This window comes from Hippichthys cyanospilos, chromosome 20 (genome assembly GCF_059441005.1).
Source record: "Hippichthys cyanospilos isolate Australia breed blue-spotted pipefish chromosome 20, RoL_Hcya_1.0, whole genome shotgun sequence".
NCBI classification, from domain to species: Eukaryota; Metazoa; Chordata; class Actinopteri; order Syngnathiformes; family Syngnathidae; genus Hippichthys; species Hippichthys cyanospilos.
In genome coordinates this window covers 718,402-741,536 of record NC_142388.1, presented here as the reverse complement: position 1 = coordinate 741,536, position 23,135 = coordinate 718,402, and the positions used below count along the sequence as shown (strand labels likewise).

Sequence of the window (23,135 nt, the reverse complement as noted above, 5' to 3'; positions counted from 1 at the left end):
CGTATTCATCCCCATCATACAAAAAGGAAAGTGCTGCTTATTTTTTTCGTCCTTCAAGAAAAAAAAAAACCTCCTGAAATTATCGTCAGTTTTGATTCGAACTCGGAGCGTAAACGTCTTGATTGGATTGCATTTTTTTATGTTCGAGTGTCTATTTCAGATCCGAAATATCAGTTGGGTGTTTTATATCAACATTTTGGCGCAGTTTTACGAGGCATTTTTTTTTAACTTCAAGTTTGCCGCGGAAAGGGATGAATCACGTGAGAGGCAATGCTTCATTGTGATTGGTCTATCTGGCGCATGACTGTTAAAGAGGCAGGAGGAGGTACCCTCCTATTGGTCCGTCCGTTTCCGGGCGCCAAGTTTTCAAGTAAAAGCCCTGCACCCGCCTCGCAGCAGTCAGTCAGTCGCGCGCTCGTTTAGGTTTGTCTTCGTGACTTTTGTCTTATACCTCCTCCCGCTTTTTTTTTTTCTTTGTGAAAATGCAGTCTGTACGCGCGCCGCTTTCAGCCTACAAGGAGAACAATGAGAACAACGAGAACAAGCTTTGCAGTGACGTCATTAAGATGTCGCTGGACAAAGAAAACACGGTGAGTGAATATCGAGCGAACAACTTTCGAAATGTTCCGAATTCGGCTCGCTAAATTGTCCCTTTCTCCCGCAGCCCCCAAGCTTGAACTCAGCGCGCGTCTTGGCGTCCAAAACCGCGCGTAAAATCTTCTCCGAGACCCCGGTAAGTGACGTCACAAACTGGCTAGCCACATTTCTTTTCTATCCAATTTTATCGACAACCAGACGAAAGTTACAGCTGTGCCCTGTTGGTTTTGATTTGCATTTAAACTCGGTGGAGTTGGCAACAATCCGCTTTGTTGACTCTTTTGAGCGCCAAACCCATTTTGTGCGCGCGAAAAAAATCCTACCGAACTAATGAAAGGGAATGAAGGAAAATAACTGTTTAGTTGCAGTATTGTTTGATTTTTGCCTTTTAACCCATTCGGTATCGTTCGATTATTATGTTGTATGGCTTTACGAACAATGGAGGCCTTGAAAAGAAAGACCAAAAAACTTTGCCTCTTCATTCTTGCGTAATTAGCGGTTGTCAATCCTTGTTGGAAGTTAAGGTATACAACATTGTACAGATTTTTTTTCCACATTAACCAAATTATTATTTTTTTTTTTTTTTTTTGCACAGGCATTGACAATGAGAGCCGCCTGGTCCGGTGTAGCTGTTGCGCCTTTCTAAATTCCAAAGAATCTCATGAATGATTGCAAAGTCACTGCTTAAACAAATGGTGACTGATTGCTACTGTTTCAGTTTTGAAAGTAAAGTAAAACGCTTTTGTGTTTCAGCCCAAAGGCATGAAGAAGAACGTCAGTGAGAAGACAGAGCCTCTGCTAAAGGACAACCCCCGCCGCTTCGTCATCTTCCCCATCCAATACCACGACATCTGGCGCATGTACAAGAAGGCCGAGGCGTCTTTCTGGACCGCCGAGGAGGTCCGGGCACAATCTCGCACTTCCGTTTTGCCGTATGTTTGTCATATCCTAATGTATGTGTGCGCGCGCGTAGGTGGATCTGTCAAAGGACACGCAACACTGGGAAAGTCTCAAAGGAGAGGAGAGGTTTTTCATCTCTCACGTCTTGGCCTTCTTTGCAGCCAGCGATGGAATCGTCAATGAGAACTTGGTAAGACGCCGTTGCCATGCCTGGGCCGAAGGTGCACATATCTCGGGATCAGATATGTCTCACGTGTGTTATGCTGTTTGGCCACTAGGTGGAGCGCTTCACGCAGGAAGTTCAGGTGACGGAGGCTCGCTGCTTCTACGGCTTCCAGATCGCCATGGAAAACATCCACTCGGAGATGTACAGCCTCCTCATTAACACCTACATCAAAGACCCCAAAGAGAGGTCAGCTGACGATGCCGCCTTGGTGTGCGCACGTGCGCCTTAGCTCTGACGCCGCGCCGCGTTCGAACCCCTTAGGGAATACCTGTTCAACGCCATCGAGACCATGCCGTGCGTCAAGAAGAAGGCAGACTGGGCGCTCAACTGGATCGGCAACAAGAACGCCACCTACGGTACGGACCCGAGCGGTTGCCATCTTCTCCGCCATCGATTAACTCGTTCAATCCTGAAGACGTATTTATACGTCTTTACGTAGTCCGGACATTCGCTTCCGGGCACTAATTTACTTATTTAAATATAGGATTGAATGTCCAAGACTCTTGAAAGATACGTGAAAAATACGTCTTTGGCAGTGAATGAGTGAATTAATTTCTCGGTTGCCCCTGTCCCGCATCCAGGCGAGCGCGTGGTGGCCTTCGCTGCCGTGGAGGGCATCTTCTTCTCAGGCTCCTTCGCCGCCATCTTCTGGCTGAAAAAACGCGGCCTGATGCCGGGACTCACCTTCTCCAATGAGCTCATCAGCAGGGATGAGGTCAGGCCCCGCCTGCGGCCGCGGTCGGCGCCGCGCCGCCCGCCCCTGTGCCTCGAGCTCACCTTTGATGTCCTTTCAGGGGCTCCATTGCGACTTTGCCTGTCTGATGTTCAAGCACCTGGTCAACAAGCCATCCGTGGAGACCGTGACGTCCATCGTCAAAAACGCGGTGGAGATCGAGCAGGTGGGTGCCGGAGGGTGGAGGCTTGGCTTCATGTGTATCAAAAGTGGAAACGATCGATTGAAGAATTTATTCTAAAGCGGGTGGTGTCAAATATATAGCTTCCGCAGCCAATCGTCTTTGTTTGCCCCTCTGACGCCCATCTTGGCGTTTCAGGAGTTCCTGACGCAGGCGCTGCCCGTCAAACTGATCGGGATGAACTGCGAGCTGATGAAGCGCTACATCGAGTTTGTGGCCGACCGCCTCATGATGGAGCTCGGCTTCGCCAAGGTAAGTCTGCGGAAGGGGGGGGGGGGGGGGCAACTCGGGGTGTTGCGCGACCGTCATGATGAGCAGCGCAGGGGTACGTACCTCAGCCGGTGATGGGGGCTGAGCGGCGCCGTCCACGTCGCGGAGCATGTGGCTCGGCGGCGGACGGGCGGCGACGCGACACAGACGCGCGACTGAACGGTCGCCCGGCTCGGAGTACCGCGGACGCCCCCCCGCTGTCGTTTGTCTCACGTCCATTTTTCTTTTTTGCCCAGATGTTCTCCGTGGAGAACCCGTTTGACTTCATGGAGAACATCTCCCTGGAGGGCAAGACCAACTTCTTTGAGAAGCGCGTGGGAGAGTACCAGAGGATGGGGGTCATGGCCACCGACACAGACAACACCTTCACGCTGGATGCCGAATTCTGAACGCAACCGCTTTCTGCTCATGGCCGCCCAAACCTCGCACACTCGTTTCCATCTTCTGCCAATCAGGATGGAGATGAATTCTTTGTACATTTGGTGTAACTTAGTTTTTATTCATTGTTTTATTGGGTATTTTATGGGTTATACCTTGATGTAAATGTGTATATTAAAGTTCTCACTTTCTAAAGGGGTGTGTTTTATGACACTCAGGGCAATGCAGTGACAGTTGGGTGCTGACATTGAAAAGTTTCAGTCGATGCTTTTTTTTTCATATTTAAAAATTCTCATTTCATTAAAAAGCTACTTCAAAAGAATAAAACGGATTTTTCAGAATTTTTGCAAGCTATTAAAAAATGAAAACTATCAATACTTGCAACTGCATATTTATCCTCTGACAGTAAGTTTACTGTTTAAGTGCTTTATAAAGTTGAGCAAATACAAAACAAAAAGGCATTCCAACCGCAATAGTTTATGATTTAGTAGGTGCGATTCTGAAAAGTGGAAAAAAAAAAGGCTCGAGTCATGTGATAGGCGGGTCTCGCGCTGCATCATGTGACTGGTGTGACGTCACACATCAGGAAGCGTGATATTCTACGGTCGCGAATCGAAAGGAAAATGTCGATTAGTCAAAGTAGACAAACATTCGTCAAGGCGGTGAGTTTTGTTTTGGTCTTGTTTCGTGTTTGTCTTCTTTCTCGTCTCAAGCAAGACTACAATCTTGCTTTTTTTTTTCTTTAGCTAGTTTTGGGAGTTTTATTTAATTATTTTGACGTTGCGTAACACACCCAACTGGTAGACTTGTACTAGAACAACAAGGCACACATACATTTTTTAGCCTTTTTATAACCACACAAAAATCTTATGAAATATTGGTAAAATTGGTTAAAATGTGAGATTTACTCTTTTGTATTTTGTTGTTCATTGTTAAATATTGGTAAAATGGGTTAAAATATGAGATTTACTCTTTTGTATTTTGTTGTTCATTGTTATTCATTTCAATTCAGGTCAATGAAATGCTGTGTTCCCTCGTTCATCGCGAGGAGTTACTTTACCAAAAACCACCCCAAATTCCCTATTTTTCTTTTTTGGAAAGAAAAAAAAATAAAAACAAAGTCGAAAAAAACATTTTCTCTGGTCGGAAGGAGTAAAAACATCAAGAAAATTAGCAAGGTAAACCTGCAATAGATATGGTCGTAAATGAAAATTCATGTATTAGAGGTTGATTTGTTTTTGTTTTGTTTTACTAATAATTAAAATGGGTTTGTTTTGACTGGTCTGACATAAAAGGAAGATAAATTGCAAGAAAAATAGCAGCCAAACCTGCAATGAAACAGTTCATGTCCGTAAATGAAAATCTGCAATTCATTCAAGTCAACAACAAATTCCAAGAACATGAACATAATCGAAAAGGTCATTCTGTCATCATCATCTGCGCAGGCGGTTCCATTTTCGTGGACCATCCAAGGTGGACTTGTCCCCGGCGAGATGATCCTCATCCAGGGAGCTCTGCCCTCTGATGCTGACAGGTTGGCCCTGCAGGCTGCGTCTTCCTCACCTGCTTCCTCATCTTCCTCTTACTGATCTGGCCCTTCTCCTAATCCCCCTCTTCCTGACCCGGCTGCCCTTGTAAGCCGCTATTTAGTAAAAAAAAAAAGAAAAAAAAAAAGCTGACGGCCAATGAATAGATGACGGGTGGTGTTTGATCATCTTGGCAGGTTCCAGGTGGACCTGACGTGCGGCAGCAGCGTGTGTCCTCGTGCCGATGTGGCCTTTCACTTCAACCCGCGTGTGAAGAAAGGTCAGGTGGTGTGCAACACCCTCCAGGAGGAGCGCTGGGGTCGCGAGGAGATCCTTCAGCGCATGCCCTTCACCAAAGGCGCCCCTTTTGAGCTGCTGCTGCTCGCCCTGGATGACCGCTTCAAGGTGGGCCAAGTATTACGTTCAGGCAACCTGGAACATTCAATAAACCACAAACGGGAAGGAAGACGACTAGGTTTTTTTTCTCGTGAGGAGAGCAGACAGGAACCTGGCCTTCTCAGACCTCCTTTCGGTCTAACTGCAGATCTTGTGCGCTCCTCAATGGCGACTTTCAGGTGGCGGTCAACGGTGCTCACGTGTTGGACTACAAACATCGGCTGGCGCTGGAGCTCGTCGACACGCTGGCCGTCTCAGGAAAAGTCCAAGTTAACCTTGCGGCCGTTCTGCCCAAAGCTGTGAGCGTTTGCTTGAGAGGATCCGAGCGGAAGTTGCCTGTCGCCGCCGCGACCGCCAATGCGTCTCGTTTTGCAGACTTCGTCGCCCGGCGCCGACAAAGACGCGGAGCGGACGCCTTCGTCGGATAACATCGCAAGCTCACGCGTTCTGATCATGGCGGCTGACAAGGTGACTTGATTAGGACTGAAACTAATGAGCTTCTTCTTGTTTTATTGCCGGAATTCCCGGTAATATTAGACGCTTTTTTACCAAAAGCGAAGGCCAAAGTTATGCTCGCGTCGTCTTGAATAATCGATGAATCTCTCGACTTGATTTTCTGTGTCAGTGCTTCATAAAGGCTGTGCATTTTTTTACAATTAAATGGGGTCTACGGCAATATGAACTCTTTTCATGCCAGCCGTTAAAATGAACGTTAATTCTGAAATATGTGTTTGTGCGTGCGCATAGGACGGCGGTTTCCACAGCGAGCTGGTCGGCGGGCTCCGCGCGGGCACCAGCATCGCCATCCGAGGACAAGTCGATCAGGGGGCAGAGAGGTACGAGGCTACGCCTCCCCAGGAGGAAAGCCCGTTACCATGACAACACTTTGCGCCTTCGCTTCACCAGGTTTGCTGTCAACTTGCGCGTGGGCGGCGGCAACGACATCGCGCTGCATCTCAACCCTCGCTTCAAACACAAAGCGATTGCGCTTAACTCCTTCCTGTCGGGTTCCTGGGGGGCCGAGGAGCACAAGGTGGACGCCTTCCCCTTTGGACCCGGACTCTACTTTGAGGTCAGAAAACTCCACGTGCCTACTTGTGACCACGTAGTCGGTTTGTTTTGAAACCAGATCGGTTCAGGAAGGAACCCGATGCGGCCCTCGAGCTGTATGTTGAAGAGCCCTCGGTGTAGCTCTTTCTTAAAGACCGTTTTCAGCCATTTTCTGGACCTCCATTACTTTAACGCTTCCCAAAATACAAAGTATTTGGGATTGAAGGTCAAGAATCCGTATCAGGGATTGAAGGTAGTTCTTCTTGCTGACCAGGTGATCATTCGGTGTGAGGCGGACTCGTTCCGCGTGGCTGTCAACGGCGTCCATCAGATGGAATACAAATATCGAGTTCACGACCTGGCCAGCGTCACGCGGCTGCAAGTCACAGGCGACCTGACGCTAATGGACGCCAGGCAAATGTGATGTCATCAAAGCAAGGTGGGAAAAGCGCCACTTCCTGCCTGGATCTCAACTTGCTAATTGCACCTTAAAGTTGCACTGATTTTTTTTTTTTTTTTTATTAACCTGCTAGCGCCACCTCCTGTCCAAAAGCTTTGTCAAATGACAAAAGTTAAATACATTAACATTCTCATATACTCATAAAACGCTTATTTAAAACAATAAAACAATCCCAACATGCAATGGGACAAGTACATTAACTGTATCGGTTTTCCCTGGTGACGTTGAACGCGAACAATAAATGCTTACGTTAAAAAAAAGCAAACGGCATATAAAGAGTAAAACAATTTCATTCAAAAATGATGTTTGGTTTTTTTTTGCGTTAAAGAAGTCAACCTAAATTTCTGTTTCCAAAAATATTTTCTATGGAGCCCCACTAGTCCCACCATTATATTCAGATTAATACTGAATATTGAAATATAAATTATGCAGCAAAATGAACTTGTTGTTGTTGTTTTTTTTATTGGCTTTAGTGTTGGTGGCTGGTAGCAGCAGCGTTCTGAGAACCTTGAAATAGGGCAAGTATGGGCTCGAGTTTACATTCATAGTTTTGCTGTGGACCAAGTCTCTGTTTTGAAACGTAAAATGTGGCAAAAGGTCCTTCTGTTGTCCTCATGACAACGAGATTGACGCTCAAGAGACGTCCTCCATTACATTTGATGGCTTGACGCAGCTGCGCGTGCACGTGTGCGCTGAAGCATGTTGTGAAGATAATGGAAAGCTAAGAGCATGATTATTGTCCTCCACGCTGCGCTGCCTCGCCGGCGGTCCCTCTGGGCCGCCTGGAAAAGACGGATCGGACGCGGCGTGCCGACCGTCGGGATCAGGACCGCTTTGGGAATCGGGATCAGTCCCCAAAAGAACATCTTCTCCGTTTCACGTCAAGTTGTAAAGATCAAACGTACTCCTGCCGGCTGGAACCGTCCCTCACGTCCTCTCGGTCCCGCTCGGGACGGGACGCGGGTATCTTCTCGGGCGCTTTTCTCACGCGCTGCTCCGCCCGGGCCGGCGCGAACCCGTCGCGATCCGTGGGAGTGGGAGAGTCCGGCAAGGCCGACCCAGGACAGGAGAAACAAAAGGTGACGCCTCCCGTCAAAAGGAAGCCAGCGGAGACGAGTGTGACGCAGAGCGCCCCGCCGGGCTGGTATTTGCTCCCGTCGGGTTTCCGGGCGCCCGCGAAGCCCTCCGGCACCTCCCGGGCGAACCAGGCCGCGGGGCCCAAGCACAGGGCGCCGGCGAGAACCAAGCAGCCCCCCGCCGCCACGGCCGTGCGCCCCTTGGCTCGGTGGCCGCCCCCCCAGCGGGTGCAGCGGAGCCCGACGCAGGCCAAGCACAACCCGAAGGCGGCCAGCCCGCACGACAGGACCATGGCGGCCCGGGCGGTCTGCAAGTAGTGGGGCGGAGTCTTGGCGGTGGTGCAGCTGAAGACGCCGGCCCCAAACCACACGCAGTCCATCCACAGGCCCCGCGTGTGCCACACGGGGGCCACCATGCTGGACCACGCCTTGATGCTCACCTGCCAGTTGGGCAGCAGCGTGGCCACCGTGGCGCCTACCGCGCCCGCCAGCGCCAGGACGAAGGCCAGGACCTGCGCCGCCGCCGACAGCATCGACGACGATTCCTAAAAAGCCGGATGAATGCAAAACGGAAAGGAGAGAAGTTAAAAAATTGCGAGTGCGCAGTCAATGCTAGGCGGCCCTCCCGAGCTTTACCCGCGACCCCCGTCGCCGATTAGTCGTGTGAATCGATGTCACGCTACCCCTGGATATTTTCCCGCTCTGTCCCTGACCAGCAGGCTTAACAAGTTTTCTGGGGGAAACCCTATCAAGGAAGAGTGTGACAACTAGTCTTGGCGCAACCGCTGATTGGAACAATAATCGGAACAAAGTTCACAATAATAAACTTGGGAAGGTCGAGATCAAGAAACCATTAAGACTTTCACAGCTTCAGGACTGAAAGAAGATCAAGACGTTTGGAGCTTCAAGACAAAGAAGATCAAGACTTTTGAGAGGTCGAGACCAAAACAAAACCAAGACTTTTGGAGGTCCGGACCGGTCCAAAACCTTTCCAGATTGAAACAACACCAAAGTCCAAAACGCTTGGCGGTTGAGACTGATACAAGTCTAAGACTTTTGAAGGTTGGGAAAAAGACAAGACCAAACGTTTCGGAGGTCAAGGCCAAGGCTATTGGAGCTTCCAGACCGAGACTGAAGTGAAGATGGAATTAAAAATCCTTTTGATTCCAAGATGAGACTTGAGACCCCTAAAGAGTGGTCTGAAGATCCATTACAAAGAATTACAACGCTAATCCGTCGATTATTTTTCTATTCATCGATGAGCTTTAGAATGTTGACAGCGTGAAGTTGTGTGAAAGAGCGTGACGGACGCACAGCTGAGCTTTTGCGTGGGGCGGGGAGGTTACTCCGTCACCAGCAGTTAAGAGGCGCGGCGTCCCTCGGGAGGGCCATCCAATTGCAAAATTTCTGGGTCTCACCTGCACGCGACCGCGACGCTCTCAGAGTGCAGATTCCCCCGCCGTCGCTGTGGCAACCGCACACGCGCTTACATCAAGAACCGCCACACTTTGTTGGAGTACTTCCCGTCTCACCTGAAGGTCACCGATGGCCGGACGGCTCGCGATCCTTGTCGCGGGACGCCGCTTGCATGTCCCACTCCGGTTCTGGTTCCGGTGGCTTTTTTTTTTTTTTTTTTTTTTCCCTGTGTGGCTGCTGCGGCCCAATGGACAAAAGGCGGCGCGTGGGTTTTGCTGATAAAGGCGTCGTCTTTGTGCAATCAAAGTCAGGCAGTCATGTGACCCTCTGCGACACGCTGATAAGGTCCCGGTACCATCCGATCGCCGGTGACTGGACCCCGCGGTGGAAAAAAAGCCCCGCCCCCAGTCCGTTATTACGGCGTTATCACCAAAAGAACGCGGCGCGCTCCACCACTCGCCAAAAAATGCCCGAGCGCATCGGCGGCGCCCAACGATGGACCGGGCTCGCCGCAGTGATGTCACGCTGGCGAGACGCCGCCCCTCTGGAGGCGGGGCCGGCGTCAAAGCGTGAAACGGCGCCCAGGTACCAATGCATCAGAACCCCGGCCGCGTCCTCGTGTCACGGCTCGTTAAAGTCCAAACCGCAGTTGTGACTCCAATTTTTGGTTTTCTTGTTACGATTCATTTCAGGAGGTTTCTGAAGTCCAGCGAGATGCTAGATTGGCCATCGAAGTGACACGATCCGTCTATTAATCAATAACTCCACAACTGATGAGGTCATCGATTACAGTCAATTATGGGGTATAACCACAAAAACTGCTCCAAATGTATTCCATTTCATCATCATGTCTTTACAACATCTATTAGCTTCAATGAAAGCCCCTGTTTGACCTTTCACCCCACAATCAGGGCCGTAATTGTTTAACCATCTGGCACAAATGATAACACCCCCCCCCCCCCCCCCTTCCAAGCAACCCTCCGGCGGTACCCCAACCCCCTTTCTCACACACACACCTCATCTGTGTCCGTCATGCTTTGGCACGTCAGGACGAATATCAATGCGCGTACACACAAATTTATGGAAGAGGATTAGGACAAAATAAAAAGCTTGGCAGGATTCTCACCAGTGCCGCAGAAGTCAGAGATATCACTTTAAACAATTCTGAAGTTTAGTCAGAATTCTGAGAATATTGTACGAATTCTGACTTTAAGGTCAATATTTTAACTCATTCGGTCCCAAAGACATATTTATACATCTTTCCAAAGTCTAGACGTTTGATCCCAGGTACTCATTTACAGATTTCTTTTTTCAAATATTAGGGTAAAGGAGGACCTCGAAAAAGTTTTCTGTACAAATGGAGTACCTGGGATTGATTATCTAATTCCATTGAAAAATACGTAAAAACGCGTTTTTGGTATTCCTTTTACACAAACTCGACAATTTGGTAACAATGACACACCTGTAAATTCCTTTACAAAGTAAAATACATTTTAGACTTGGTAAAACGTCACTCGTAAATATGACAGGTTTGGATTTTTTTTTTTTGCAATGGCGCACAGTATCTTTCTCGTCTTAAAATCTATTTTAAAACACCCATCTCGTATTGCTCATCTGCTTTTCACTGCATGCCCCGCTTCTTCCTCGCATATTTTCAACTTACGCACCTATGCAGCGCCATTATGTCAAGGGCCTCCAAAAGGTTAAAAGGGGTATTGCGTTTGAAGTTTGCATGCAGTTGCAATCTTTACCACACGCAGTAATTATAACCGCGAAGGGTCTTGCACAGCGATCAAGTTTATTAAATAAAACACAAAACGTGTTGATCCAAGTTCACATAACGGTGTTGAAAGTTTCCATGTCAACATTATCAGAATACAATGACACGTGACACTTGATTAAAACCATCAACTGGGATTTGACGTTTTGGGTTTTTTGGCAGGCGGTTGAAACTCCGATTTGGGCCGTTTGTCTTCTTCATCGTCATCATCACTGTCCTCGTCTTCATCGTCTTCTTTGACATCTAAACAAACAAAAAAAAAAGTAAGGGACGGTGTGTTGTGAAGACAAAAAAAAAAAGAATATATATGGATGCACACCACCTCCGCAGTCTCCCTCGTGTCTTTCTTTCTCGACGAGCTCAGTGAGAAGCCGCGAAACGTCCTGGCTAACTGTTTGAACCCCCGCGATCAGCGACGTGAGCGTATTGTCGACCGGAACATTTATTTGTTGGACTTTGTCAGCTCCCGCATCTTTGAATTTCAACTCGGCTGAAATTACGGAAGCTGCCATCTTTACTGCGCTCTTCTCTGACGTCATCACACGCGCAGCTTGTTGAAAGTACATAAAATATAAAATGTACATAAAATATCCCGTGTTCTTCTTCGGAGTTGTAACTTGTTCCAAATCAAATGTTTAGTGTTCATTGTTATTTTTGTTCATTTTTTTTAAATCCCCTGTGACCTCTAACCGTTGACAACCGCCAAATGATATTGCGGAAGTAAACCGGATGTTGTTATCGGAAGTCGGCGTATCATAGAACTCAAACGTACAAAGACCACATTCTAGCGACTACATGGATCAATTTGTAATATTCACGCATAATTTCAATCAAGTATGTAGCCCTATTTAAATTGACGGTACATGTATGTAAACATGCTTGACTCTACGTGTTCAAGAAGCCGACTTGACACATCCAATATGGCGGACGCCGTCAACGTGGTCGCTATATACGGGGGTTCTCTACGGCGGTAGCCTGCGCTTTGGACAACAAGCCGCATCGTTTTCGAGTCTCGTTGGACGGATAATGAACGATTGTTTTACATTGTTGGCTGACTGTGATTTCTAACAGCAGATTTCATTCGGTAAGACTTGATTTTTTGTCTTTTGGGCCGGTGATAGTCTCTTAACAGACAATTTGTGCAACCAGCTTTGACATTCATCAGGAAGCTAAGTAACTAGCACCACGTACAGTAATCAATGCATCTTGCATGCAATCGGAAATTCGGCTTGGATGCTTTTTTCCCCCTCCCCTCCCTTTACTTATCATGGGGAATAGAACTTATTCGAATCCGATTCCACAAGCGTATCTATCAAATGTACAATGAAAAAATACTACGGTAGCAGTGAGCAATGATATTCTGTCTTTGCTTTGTATAACGAAAGATGGAGACTAAAAGAGTAGAGATGAGAGCAATTTGAACTTTGGACCGTATTGAGTTCGGCCGTAGTCTTTTTTTTTTTTTTTTTGGATGAAATAGAAATCACTTAATGTATAAAAATTAAGCTTGCAGATATTACTCTCCAGACATGTCATCAAGATTGCAAAACTACCCCAAAAAATGTCACGTTGTTCCGTACAAGCCGATTCCTTAGATTCCTTCTCACGTCTTTTTTTCCAACATGTCCTCGCAACAAAAAGGTGTCCAAGGTGAAAATGTCTGAGGAGCAAACGGTGTCTTTGGTGGACGTGCTGCAAGAGGACGAAGAGCTGGAAGAAGAAGCTTCTGCCGTGTTGGCCGGAAGCGACTCGGACCACTGTTCGTATCCTCAGGTAAGTAAAAACACATGGGAAAAGATTTTTAAAGTAGTAAAAGCTAAAGTCCAAGTATGTCCAGGGCTACGTGAAACGTCAGGCCTTGTATGCCTGCAACACGTGCACCCCGAAAGGAGGCCAAGCAGCAGGCGTGTGTTTGGCGTGTTCCTACAAGTGTCACGAAGGTCACACACTCTTTGAGCTCTACACCAAAAGGTGATGATGACCTTTCACCTTTACGTCAGCCAGCCGCTCCCCAATCACATATAATTGACGAAGTCCGTGTCGATGTTCTCTCCAGGAACTTTCGTTGTGACTGCGGAAACGGCAAGTTTACAGATGCGCCATGTAAACTCTTTCATGTGAGCCGCGATTTTTATCGATGTATTTATTTTCTCAAGCTTTTCTTCAGACATCCTCATGCATGTCATGTGTGTCTATTTGTGAGCTAGGACAAGGATGACGTCAACAGCCTCAATAAATATAGTCACAACTTCTTCGGGGAGTACTGCACTTGCCGCCGTCCCTATCCTGACCCGGAAGACCAGGTGACACTCACGACAGTCTCTGATTGGCTGGCCTCTGTTACCCCCTTTTCTAATCGCTTTTCTAATTGATTCTGGTCAGGTGGAAGATGAAATGATCCAGTGTGTGTTATGTGAGGACTGGCTGCATGGCCGGGTGAGATTTTCTTGACCATTCATTCTTTCAGCGCCATCCACCTGTTAACTCCTTTTTTGTTTCTTGTAATCCAGTCAGTTTGTGTCGTCCACGAGTTAACTTGTTAACTACATTTTCTTGTGTCTTTGCTGAGGAAGGTGCGAAACTGTGACAAAACAGCCTAGTTCCCTTCAAGACCGGATGGAGCGTTTGGATTTACGAGTTGTAAGTGTTGTCCGTGATGGTTTTCAGCACCTGGGCTGCGAGGTCCCGGACGGCGTGGAGCTGCAGGAGATGATCTGCGAGTCATGCATGGACGCAAACGACTTTTTGTGGATCTACGCCGCTCACCTAGCAGGTAATTGCAACGCCTAAAGTTTTGCCGGCGAAGAAGGCGGCGTCCGCACCCGGCAATCCCGCCTCCGCCTCCGGTCCAGTTCCGGGTCAGGCGGCGGAATCAGAGGAGACGAAGCAGACGAACGGCGATGCGTCCGGCGAGCCCGCCGAGCCCAGTCCTAAACGAGGCCGCCCGGAGGAACCCGCTTGCAGATTGAAGGAGCTGGAGGCCGCCGGCGCGGAGCGGGTCCGGTCCGGGGCGGTCTTTTGGCCGTCGGGCTGGCGCTCCAAGCTGTGCCGCTGCGACGGCTGTCAGGTGCGAGCCTACGAACGAGCGACTTCCTGTTGAGCGCGCGGGCGGTATTCCTCACTCGTCTCACCGCGTCTTCAGGGGAAATTGGAGGAGGCGGGGCTCTCTTTCCTGTCGGATGAGTCGGACACGGTTCTGGCTTATGAGACTAAAGGGAAGCGCGAGGAGGGAAGCGCGCCGGGTCACGACCCCCTCATGTCGGCGCTGGACAACCTCAACCGCGTCCAGCAGCTTGAGATCATCCACGGTAAAGCTCGCTAACCGCCGCCGCCGCCATCCAGCCGGTGTATTGACTCCATTGGACTTCCTGTCAGGATACAACGACATGAAGAGCGAGCTGAAGGACTTCCTACAGACGTTTGCCGCACAAGGAAAGGTCAGCGGCCCATTCGTTTCTCTGAGACAAACCTAGTGCTTTGGCGCCATCTTCTGGCATCCTGTTGTGAAGGAACTATATTGAAGTGAGTTAGAGGAAGTTCAAAGGCAGGAATCATGCGTTGACGCCATCTTTGTGTCAAAGAACTACTCTGAAGTGAGCTGAAACTTTTCACTTGGACGAAAGTAGCACTTTGGTGCTATCTCGTGACATTTAGCCCCTGTGAACGTTGCTCTGGTGAGGTTTTTCTCTTCAACAAGGGCAGCATTTGAACATCATCATGGTACTACGGAACTGCGTTGAAGTGAGTTGAGGAGTTTCAATTAAGCAAAAGTAGTGCCTTGGTGCTGTCTTGTGGCATTTTAGCACTTTGTTGAGATGAGTTGAAGTGTTTGTTTGACAAGGCTTGTCCTTTGGTGTTTTCATAATACTAAGAAACTACAATGAAGTCAATTGAGGAGTTTCTTCAAGACAAAAGTTGTGCTTTTGCAACCTGATGATTCTCAGGAATTTTGTTGGTGAGCAAAGGAGTTTCGTTTTGAGTCGTGCAATGAGGCCATTTAGTTGCATTTCGGAACCAGCAACCTTTGTTGGGGTGATTTGAGGTTTTTTTTTTTCCCTTGAATGGACACCGTGCAGAAAATACGGCTGTATTGGATTTAGCTAGTCGCTAATTTCCTTCTGGGAGTGTTTAAATTAGACTAGAGTATCACTTGAGCACGAAGGAACAATGTTGAAGTGGGTTGTGGATTTTTAGTAAGACAAAAAGTAGAGCTTTGGTTCCTTTTTTGACAACAGAAAACTATTCTTTAAACATTGATGCTATCTTTGTTTCATCTTAGGTCGTTACCCCCGATGACATCCGTCAATTCTTCGAGCGGCAGCAAAGTCGCAAAAGAAGACTGGAGGACGGCCGCTTCCATTGCGCCTGATGACCACTGCGCTCGCTTTTTTTTTACTGACGTTAAAATGTTTCTCGCTTTCCTTTTCAATGAAAAATAAAACCTGTCCACAATGGAAGCCTTTGAGGTTTTCTTTTATCCTGGAGGAGGGCGCGGACTTCACGTGATCATGTGTTCTTCTACCTGTAAACAGGAAGTGACAACCGCTTTGTGTGGGACTCAAAAAAGCCAAATGTTACCACTAGAGGGCAGAAGTCTTTGTGTGGGGCAAGTTTGTGTTCACCAAAACGAACGAAATAACCACTTAAAAAAAACAATTGGTAAAGCATGAAACGAGTCTGCTTTTAAAAAATAAATGTATCCATAAAATTAACCATTGTGTCTGAATTTCATACATGAGCTTTCAGGGTTGGTTTGAAATGCTTTTGAGTGTTACTGTTTGACCAGAAGAAAGAAGAAATAAATACAATTATGACAATTATATGACAAATGAAAACAAAGCAAAGCATTATCGCAAAAAAACGTCCAAATGACTAAAATGTTTGTGGGTGTGCTGTTGACAGCTGCCTGTGTTTCTTCAAACGTATTTCCATCACGTCAGGTCTTTTCTTCTGTGGACAAAATGTAATTAGCTGTTCTGTTGACTCTGGCCCCCACCCGCCCAACGTCGCCTCCCCCCCACGGATGTCTGTGCGAGCAGCAAGTGAAGACTTATCACTCGCGGCAGGATGGCGATGAAGAAGGCGGCGGCAGGTTTTCTCAAGGGTCCCAAGGCGCTTTTGGCAAAGACGAGCGCAGCCTCCATCTACAGCAAGCCCCCCAAGCAGCGCATCGGAGCCGGCGTAAGAACTTTGCGAACTGAATCGCTCGCACAATTAGAATTCGATGAGTACGAAGCTCTTATTTGCGTATTTGTTTTGTTTTGGATTGCACAGTAGACAAAAATTACTTTTTTGTGCAATTTGTAATCATTTCCCAGTTTATCATATTAGTTTCAGTTGTAATTCCACCGTCAGCCGCTAGATGGCAGCATACAGCTTTGTTCAACATATGAATTCAAATTTCGTTGTTTAAAAAATATCTATACGTTGCAATGGGCTATTTTCGGCAGCATTCATCCAAATGCTTTTCAGTCATCAACAAAATGATGAAAAGTTGAAATCAACAGATGCTCGAGTGTGTTTTCTTCTCTCTGACAGCAAAGTTTTTTGGTCATGTCGGTGTTTGCCGTGGCCATGTTGGCGCCTGCGGCTTGGATCGTTCATCATTTACCTGAGTATCGCCAAAGGTCTCGCCAGAAGTCCGCCAGATGAACACAGCCTCTTAAGAAAACCCCGCGCAAAAAAGACAAAAGCAAATTTTTCTTTTCATCGCAAAGCCTGTTTTATATTCCACTGCATGTACATTTTGGTGGGAATGCACAAAATGAAAGTGATGATGAAAACAAACATCAAGTTCCACAAAACAGGAAGTTTGTGTTTTAAAGAGGAATGTGTTTGTTGTGATGACATTACTTCCTGTTACTGAGATCTCCCACAGAGCTGTGAGGAAGGACATTGTCATCATCATCATCATTTATGATTCTCTGAAGTTGTCGAATAAAATATTTTAAAAACTTCAGACTTGACGGTACGTGTTTCTTTGAGTAATTAATAGAGTATACTGTATTCAATTTAGGCATGGACATGCAAATATAGAATAAAAGTTAGTTTTAATATTGACACTAAAATTCTTTTTTGTTGTCTGGGACGCTTAAGGAAAAGTTTAAAAGCTGATTTTTTTTTTTAATTATTTCTATTTCTAAAACAAAAATAGCATATTAACTCGAGACACAATGGGAAAAAAATGGATTCCCGCAATGGAATATTGTGTTAAATGGAGTCACGGAAGAAAACATTCATTAATGAGCTACTAGCCCAAAAAATAGCTTTGATTGCTAAAATCACTCCTACAGTACCGTAATTTTAAATTTCATTTTGAATTCATTTTCACTTACACTCCATTCCAAAAGACGGCGGTATTGTACCAAAAGTTGTTTCGCACACCGTCAAAGGACAGTAGAAGAAAAAAAAAGTCCCGAGAGCTTAGTTAGCAGGGAAGCTGAATGAGAGCCAAAGATGTCGGCCACCGATGATGACACCGAGCTGAGGGATCTTCTCATCCAGAACTTGGAGAACAACGGAGTTCTAAACAAGCTCAAGGTCCGCGAACCTTGCTTCTTTATTTTAACTTCTTTACTTTACTGCCCTGAGGCCGCTTGTTAGCTCGCGAGGCTCACGCGAATCAGTGGCGACTTCAAGCCTAAAGGGCGACTCCCTAACTAAAAGCATTGCAACTAGAATGACTTAAGAGTAATAGTTTAGTGTCTTTTGTATGTATACATTTATACACGTTTGTTAACCGTAAAATTCTGTTAAATATCAGACGTTTGGAGCGAGTTTACTTGGTTGTCACGAACATACCGGAATTGTGGCTAAACTAACACACACACACACACACACACACACACGCACACACACACACGCACACACACACACGCACACACACACACACACACACACACACACACGCACACACACACGCACACACACACACACAACTGTTCGGCCGGCGAACAGTTCAAGGTTTACCCGGCTTGCTACCTAAAGGCAGCAAGTGGCGGCAAATGGATGGATGGGCAATTGTTTCATGTACACAATTGATTCATGTACACATCACACGAATGCGCTAACTAACGACGATGAAGATTAGCGAATGAGTCGTTTGTGTCGCTGTGTATGTTGCCGCAGGCAGAGATGAGGGCTGCCGTGTTTCTGGCCTTAGAGGAGCAAGACCGCCTGGAGGTGAAGGCTGACTTTCTCTGTGCGGGGCAGCCATTTTGTTCCTCCTTGCCTCTATCGGCGCTTAGGTTTTTCTCCATCCTCAGCGCAAGACGCCGCTGATAAATGAGAAGCTGAAGAAATGCCTCAGCACCAGAGACGGTCGGTTGGCTTTTTTCAGTGAAGCGACTACCCCGCTCGCTTGCTTTGTGACTCTGGTGTGTGCGCGCGCGCGCAGGTCGTCTCGTCGCCGGTCTCATTGTGGACTTCATGCGAGTCTTTCACCTGGACTTCAGCCTGGCTGTGTTCCAGCCAGAAACGAACACGGTGAGCCGCCGTCACGGCCGTCGCGCCTGACCCGGCGGCTCACCCGCTCGCCTTTGTCGTCAGCAACTTAGCCTCCTGGACAGTCGAGAGCTGCTGCGCGATGAGCTCGAGCTTTCGGAGGCGGAGCTTAACGCCAACGCGCCCTTGTTGCTGGAGCTGGTTCGAAGAGGACGACGCAAATCCACGTCCGCCGAGGTCAAGCCCGCTGTCCTTGTGGGACGTCGGCGCGCCGCCGCGGATTGACGTCCGACGACTTTGTTCTTTTAGACGGCGTCGGAGGAGAGCAGAGTCGCCGCCGACGAGGTCGGTGTCCTTCGTCGCGGCGTCCGATCGGAAACGTCGGCCCTGACTCGTACGCGTTTAGGACGCTGCGGCGGCCTCGTCCGGCCGCGAGAAGCTCGTCCGGCAGGCGTCCGTTCCCGAGAAGGGGCCTGAGCTGGAGCCGTACGGCCTCCTGGAGCGGCAGGACGATGAGGACTCCTTTTTTGACGACCCGCTACCTCGCTCTCAACAGACACACGGATCGTAAGGGCTTAACGATCGTTACGTCGGCATTTTTATCGGGTTCCGTTTTGTTCGGTGTGTTCAAAGATAGTGATCAAAGTTGCGATACCGATTTTGCAAAAATTAGGAAAAAACACAAAAAGGAATTAGAATGTTGAGATGTCCCAGTCGCGTGATTGCAAATCAGGGATGACAACAGAACTGGGTTGGAAAGAGCACGTTCAAGAAAGGTCCTTTCCTTTGATTGTAGTTGTTCTTGTTTTTAAGGGCTAGAAAATGACACAGATATTGCCAAAAGACAAAAATATCTTTTTTTGAGTGTAATCCAGCCCACAAGATGATTTTGTAATGTTTAGTATTAAAATGACCTGAATTTTTTTTCAAGAAATGAAAAACTTGAAATATGGTTAATGGTACCGAAAGACTGTATTTAAAACGAGTAATAAATCTGATGTTGATGTTTATATAATTTATTCTTTGCGGCCCGCATATCGGCGTTTCCGCGTCCGGCATGTCGGATGCTTGGTAAGACGAAAGGTTTGTGCGCAAGAGGGGGACATCAAAACGCCGCGGTCCACGTCTTAAGATGAAAAATACGTAAAACAGGGAGTTCGTAAACCGGGGGCCCGCTGCACACCGATCAACAAGGTGACAGGGCCGGCCGGGCATGAATATTTGTATGACAGGCCGTGGGCCAGTTCAAATTTGACAAGCTGCTGACAAGATGCTGTTGCAGGCGCTCGGCGGCTCCCGATAGCGGGCAGAGTCCGGCGGTTTCCCTGTCGGAGGCGCCGCCCGTGTCCGCGGGAGACCGAGCGGCAGGGGCAGGAGAAGGAGGAAGGAGCGCGTCGGAAAAGAGCCACAGTCACACAGGTTGCTAACTTTCTTTTCTTTTCTTTTCTTTTCTTCCTCCTTTGTTTTTCTAAATTCATTTAGGCAGGGCTGAGCAATACATGGACTTCATTTGATTAGTATGTCATTTTCAAGGGGTGCAAAACTCTTTAAGCTTGCGGGCCCAGACCAATAAAATCCTTATATATGCATATATTATATATGAGTTATACTGCAAGGAAGATTTGATGTACCCCTTGTGCCGGTTGTGTTCCACAGAGGACGATAATGACTACGCAGACGACTTCAACAGGTGCGACTTTGGGTGTGAGCGGCTTTTGTTTGTTTGTTTGTTTGGGTGACGCTACGGTGCGCTTTCAGCCACCGCTCCGATTTGTACAAGAGCGACGTGAGCGAGGACATCGAAGAAATCTCCATCGAGGGGCCCGACCACAGCGACAAGGTGTGTCTTAACGTGTGTGTGTGAGCGCGTTTGTTAATAATGTCGACGTGAATGTGAACATTTGTGTGTGTGTGTGTGTCTCACACACAGCTGGAGGGGACGGTGGACGTGAGCGTCTCCCAGGCCAGCGTGAGCGTCGGCGCCGACTACATGGAGGAAGTGGCCTGACGTTTCTGCCGTGCGCCACTTCCTGTTTTTCCCCCGTGGAGTAAGGTCATTTTTTCCCCTTCATATTGACTTTGGTCACATGACTATACTCAACCAATCAGTATCCCTTTGAGGTAACGTGGCAAAAAAACCAACTCATTTCAAAAATGTGTTTTATTTTGAAAGACGCCCGCCGCAATGACAGGAAAGTGCCGATGTCAGCCGCAAACCTTGCCAAACGGGTCGGAACCTGCTATGCCCATTTTAGCAGTTGCCCCATTGGCCGACACGATAAAGGGGCGGACACTCCTAGTGCAGCTTAACTTCTTCTTGTTTTTTTTTTTTTCACCCTCCTTTACCCCAAAAATATTTAAAACAAAAACTAAATAAATAAAGTCCCTGGGCTTGGATGTCCAGACTTGAACAACATGTAAAAATACATCATTGGTGTTGAATGAGTTGGAATTGATGAATTCCAGAAAACTAAAGAAACTACTTCCTGTCCTCTTAAAATAAAAGACCCACTGATAAATGCTGAAAATAAGCTTTTATTATGAAATAACAAATCATCTTGCACACAAAGAAACAATCATAAGACATAAATACATAAAGGTAACTTTAAATGGCTTAAATTATGATTTCTAGCTCCAAAACATAGCTTAGAAAAAACAATTGCCTGCCAATAATAACTGACAAAACTACTTCCTGTCCAATAAAAATACAAAATCCAGAACTGAATGCTTCAAATGTAGTTTTCACTGAGGAAATAATCAAATAATAAATATTTGTTACACAAGATGTGTACAAATATCCATACAGAGGTGAACAAATTTGCATGAAAACATGTTTTTTCAAGTCATAATAATAAATCAAACACGACCAAGCGAATGCAATCCAAACGCTGAAAAACGGTTCTTGTCACTCACTCGCTCACGCAGTTTTTGACCCCCCCCCCCCCCCCCCCCAAAAAAAAAAAACCCAAAGTAGCGCCCATCCCGCCTACTCACCGAGTGGGCCGCGTGTGGACAAGTTCCCATCCGGGTCAAGTGGTCCTAAACATTTCACAAAAGCGCCTGACCACTGTTGAAGTGTCTAGAACCACTGGACCCGGGCGGACGGCGGGAAATCGGCCGGCGCGGTCGTCGCCTGCCGCCCGCCCGCCCGCCCGCTCCTTCTTATACGACCGGCCGGCCGGCCGGACCGGTCCCGCCGGCCGGTCGGGTGGCGAACCGGACCGTCCTGCTCCGCTGGTTACTGGCAGCGGTTCCCGCTTCGCTCCACCTCACAACTTTTTTTTTTTCTTCTTCTTCTGTAGAAATCCCAAAATAGAAGGACATACTTTCATGTATTTTTTTGCCTCAATTCAGCTCATTTTCAAATCTTTCATCTCTAAAATGACAATAAAACCAAAGCAGCTTCATACTATTACATTTTCTGCGGAACACACAAAAAAAAGAAAATACTGGCTTCAATTCAGTATGGTGTTGTGAATGGACTATGGAAGTTTGTTTGTTATTTGTAAAGGGTACTTTTAATTTTTTCAATATTTTATGACTTAACACTACAGCAGTCTGAATAATATTATGTTTGTGGAATATGAATTGAGCAGCAAAATCCACCTGTTATTTTCCTTCTCCGGGGCGGCCATTTTGCTCCTTGCTGTCGCCTGAAAATGACATCGCAGTTCCTCGGTGCCCAAGTAATAACCAATCACGACTCAGCTTGCGAACGTCGCATGGTCTAACGCTCAAAATAGGTGAGCTTTGATTGGCTGTTACCTCAGCAACTGCCACGTCATTTTTGGCGGGCAGTCAAGTGACAAAATGGCCACGCTTCAGATGGATTTTGCCACTTTTATGCAAAAACTTTCAAATAAATGTCTTCTTAACGACCAACGGTATGTTTTAGATATAATCGTCAGTCTAGTTAATAAATTATATTAGATGGGGGTTGCACTTCTCCGGAGGCGGCCATGTTTGTTATAGCTACCGTACAATGCTAAATGCAGCACCTCCTGCTGACTGTCGTGAAAAAGGGTCAAATCTTACACTCTGTCCCTTGAATTCATTCTCAGCAAACACAAGATTGCATTAGAATGAATCATTATTGTAAAGAAATGTTTAGGAGTTGATTTCCCCTTTTAATTAATTTCAATCCATAAAAGAAATGCAAATGCAAAATTTCAATGCTTTGAACGTCAGCTGACAGGAAGTGCCTTGCCCACATTCCGGCCTCCTGCGCCTTATCGGCGTTACCGTGGCGACCGCCTTTCAACGCGCCACTCATGCTGTGTGTGTGTGTCACGCTGACTTGCAATTTTAAGAATGTCGCCTGACCTCATTCTAGCGGCGGGTGTGTGTGACGTTAGGTCAAAGGTCAATTTGCTGTCAGGTGGTGGCTGGGGCGTGACATCCCACGGGCTATTATCCAATCAGAGGAGGAGGATGTGGTCAAGAGTTTTTTTTTTCCTTTTTGCTTTTTTCCCCCCTCATTCACGCTTTTTTTTTATCAAGTGAAAAAATGAAATGTTTAAAATGTCTATCCACTTTCTCTACATGTTGACTTTAAACCTGTAAATAAAAAGATCAATTTTAAGTTGACTTGTTTACAACAGAAAGTAATCTTTGTGTGTACGTATTTTTAATCTATCAATAAAAAAAACAAAATACAAAAAACTGAATACTCAAATGCCCTTTTTTTAACTTGCTGACCTTTC

General features: G+C 47.0%; 6 protein-coding genes and 1 long non-coding RNA gene across 12 annotated transcripts; 5 read left to right on the top strand and 2 right to left on the bottom strand.

The window, feature by feature from the left end:
* Positions 1 to 404: 404 nt before the first annotated feature.
* Positions 405 to 3,480, top strand: rrm2 (ribonucleotide reductase M2 polypeptide). Its single transcript, XM_088402875.1, has 10 exons — positions 405 to 590; positions 665 to 733; positions 1,351 to 1,497; positions 1,571 to 1,687; positions 1,776 to 1,909; positions 1,985 to 2,079; positions 2,305 to 2,438; positions 2,518 to 2,622; positions 2,776 to 2,889; positions 3,144 to 3,480. Exons 1-10 carry the CDS (start codon positions 483 to 485, stop codon positions 3,294 to 3,296), a joined length of 1,176 nt encoding a protein of 391 aa, XP_088259001.1. The 5' UTR covers positions 405 to 482; the 3' UTR covers positions 3,297 to 3,480.
* A 328-nt stretch (positions 3,481 to 3,808) lies between these two features.
* On the top strand, positions 3,809 to 7,017 carry LOC148406811 (galectin-8-like). 2 transcript variants are annotated; one of them, XM_088402876.1, is made up of 8 exons: positions 3,809 to 3,947; positions 4,731 to 4,819; positions 5,009 to 5,216; positions 5,387 to 5,506; positions 5,583 to 5,675; positions 5,955 to 6,043; positions 6,114 to 6,279; positions 6,532 to 7,017. In XM_088402876.1, the coding sequence occupies exons 1-8, from the start codon at positions 3,909 to 3,911 to the stop codon at positions 6,679 to 6,681; spliced, it is 954 nt and encodes a 317-aa protein (XP_088259002.1). In that variant the 5' UTR covers positions 3,809 to 3,908; the 3' UTR covers positions 6,682 to 7,017. The 2 variants fall into 2 exon arrangements, with proteins under 2 accessions (XP_088259002.1, XP_088259003.1); XM_088402877.1 differs by having other exon boundaries at positions 3,862 to 3,947; positions 4,731 to 4,919.
* Positions 7,018 to 7,210: 193 nt separating this feature from the next.
* LOC148406810 (claudin-20-like) lies at positions 7,211 to 9,697 on the bottom strand. 2 transcript variants are annotated; one of them, XM_088402879.1, is made up of 3 exons: positions 9,326 to 9,697; positions 9,212 to 9,258; positions 7,211 to 8,338 (listed from the first exon to the last, which is right to left on the bottom strand). In XM_088402879.1, the coding sequence occupies exon 3, from the start codon at positions 8,324 to 8,326 to the stop codon at positions 7,613 to 7,615; it is 714 nt and encodes a 237-aa protein (XP_088259005.1). In that variant the 5' UTR covers positions 8,327 to 8,338; positions 9,212 to 9,258; positions 9,326 to 9,697; the 3' UTR covers positions 7,211 to 7,612. The 2 variants fall into 2 exon arrangements, with proteins under 2 accessions (XP_088259005.1, XP_088259004.1); XM_088402878.1 differs by having other exon boundaries at positions 9,212 to 9,697.
* Positions 9,698 to 10,988: 1,291 nt separating this feature from the next.
* On the bottom strand, positions 10,989 to 11,685 carry LOC148406809 (uncharacterized). 2 transcript variants are annotated; one of them, XM_088403719.1, is made up of 2 exons: positions 11,309 to 11,685; positions 10,989 to 11,232 (listed from the first exon to the last, which is right to left on the bottom strand). In XM_088403719.1, the coding sequence occupies exons 1-2, from the start codon at positions 11,571 to 11,573 to the stop codon at positions 11,117 to 11,119; spliced, it is 381 nt and encodes a 126-aa protein (XP_088259845.1). In that variant the 5' UTR covers positions 11,574 to 11,685; the 3' UTR covers positions 10,989 to 11,116. The 2 variants fall into 2 exon arrangements, with proteins under 2 accessions (XP_088259845.1, XP_088259846.1); XM_088403720.1 differs by having other exon boundaries at positions 11,312 to 11,674.
* A 48-nt stretch (positions 11,686 to 11,733) lies between these two features.
* On the top strand, positions 11,734 to 15,446 carry ubr7 (ubiquitin protein ligase E3 component n-recognin 7). The gene is made up of 11 exons (XM_088403355.1): positions 11,734 to 12,073; positions 12,631 to 12,762; positions 12,827 to 12,960; positions 13,046 to 13,106; positions 13,197 to 13,292; positions 13,372 to 13,425; positions 13,657 to 13,762; positions 13,842 to 14,056; positions 14,132 to 14,297; positions 14,365 to 14,426; positions 15,269 to 15,446. Exons 2-11 carry the CDS (start codon positions 12,646 to 12,648, stop codon positions 15,356 to 15,358), a joined length of 1,101 nt encoding a protein of 366 aa, XP_088259481.1. The 5' UTR covers positions 11,734 to 12,073; positions 12,631 to 12,645; the 3' UTR covers positions 15,359 to 15,446.
* Positions 15,447 to 16,056: 610 nt separating this feature from the next.
* On the top strand, positions 16,057 to 16,948 carry LOC148406807 (uncharacterized). Its single transcript, XR_015863855.1, has 2 exons — positions 16,057 to 16,170; positions 16,528 to 16,948. It is a non-coding gene; the product is annotated as an uncharacterized LOC148406807 (long non-coding RNA).
* A 446-nt stretch (positions 16,949 to 17,394) lies between these two features.
* cep43 (centrosomal protein 43) lies at positions 17,395 to 23,099 on the top strand. 3 transcript variants are annotated; one of them, XM_088403139.1, is made up of 12 exons: positions 17,395 to 17,529; positions 18,118 to 18,171; positions 18,255 to 18,309; positions 18,386 to 18,474; positions 18,538 to 18,669; positions 18,742 to 18,777; positions 18,839 to 18,999; positions 19,715 to 19,851; positions 20,089 to 20,122; positions 20,191 to 20,272; positions 20,363 to 20,480; positions 20,606 to 23,099. In XM_088403139.1, the coding sequence occupies exons 1-11, from the start codon at positions 17,446 to 17,448 to the stop codon at positions 20,438 to 20,440; spliced, it is 942 nt and encodes a 313-aa protein (XP_088259265.1). In that variant the 5' UTR covers positions 17,395 to 17,445; the 3' UTR covers positions 20,441 to 20,480; positions 20,606 to 23,099. The 3 variants fall into 3 exon arrangements, with proteins under 3 accessions (XP_088259265.1, XP_088259267.1, XP_088259264.1); XM_088403141.1 differs by having other exon boundaries at positions 20,363 to 20,485; XM_088403138.1 differs by having other exon boundaries at positions 20,363 to 23,099.
* Positions 23,100 to 23,135: the final 36 nt, after the last annotated feature.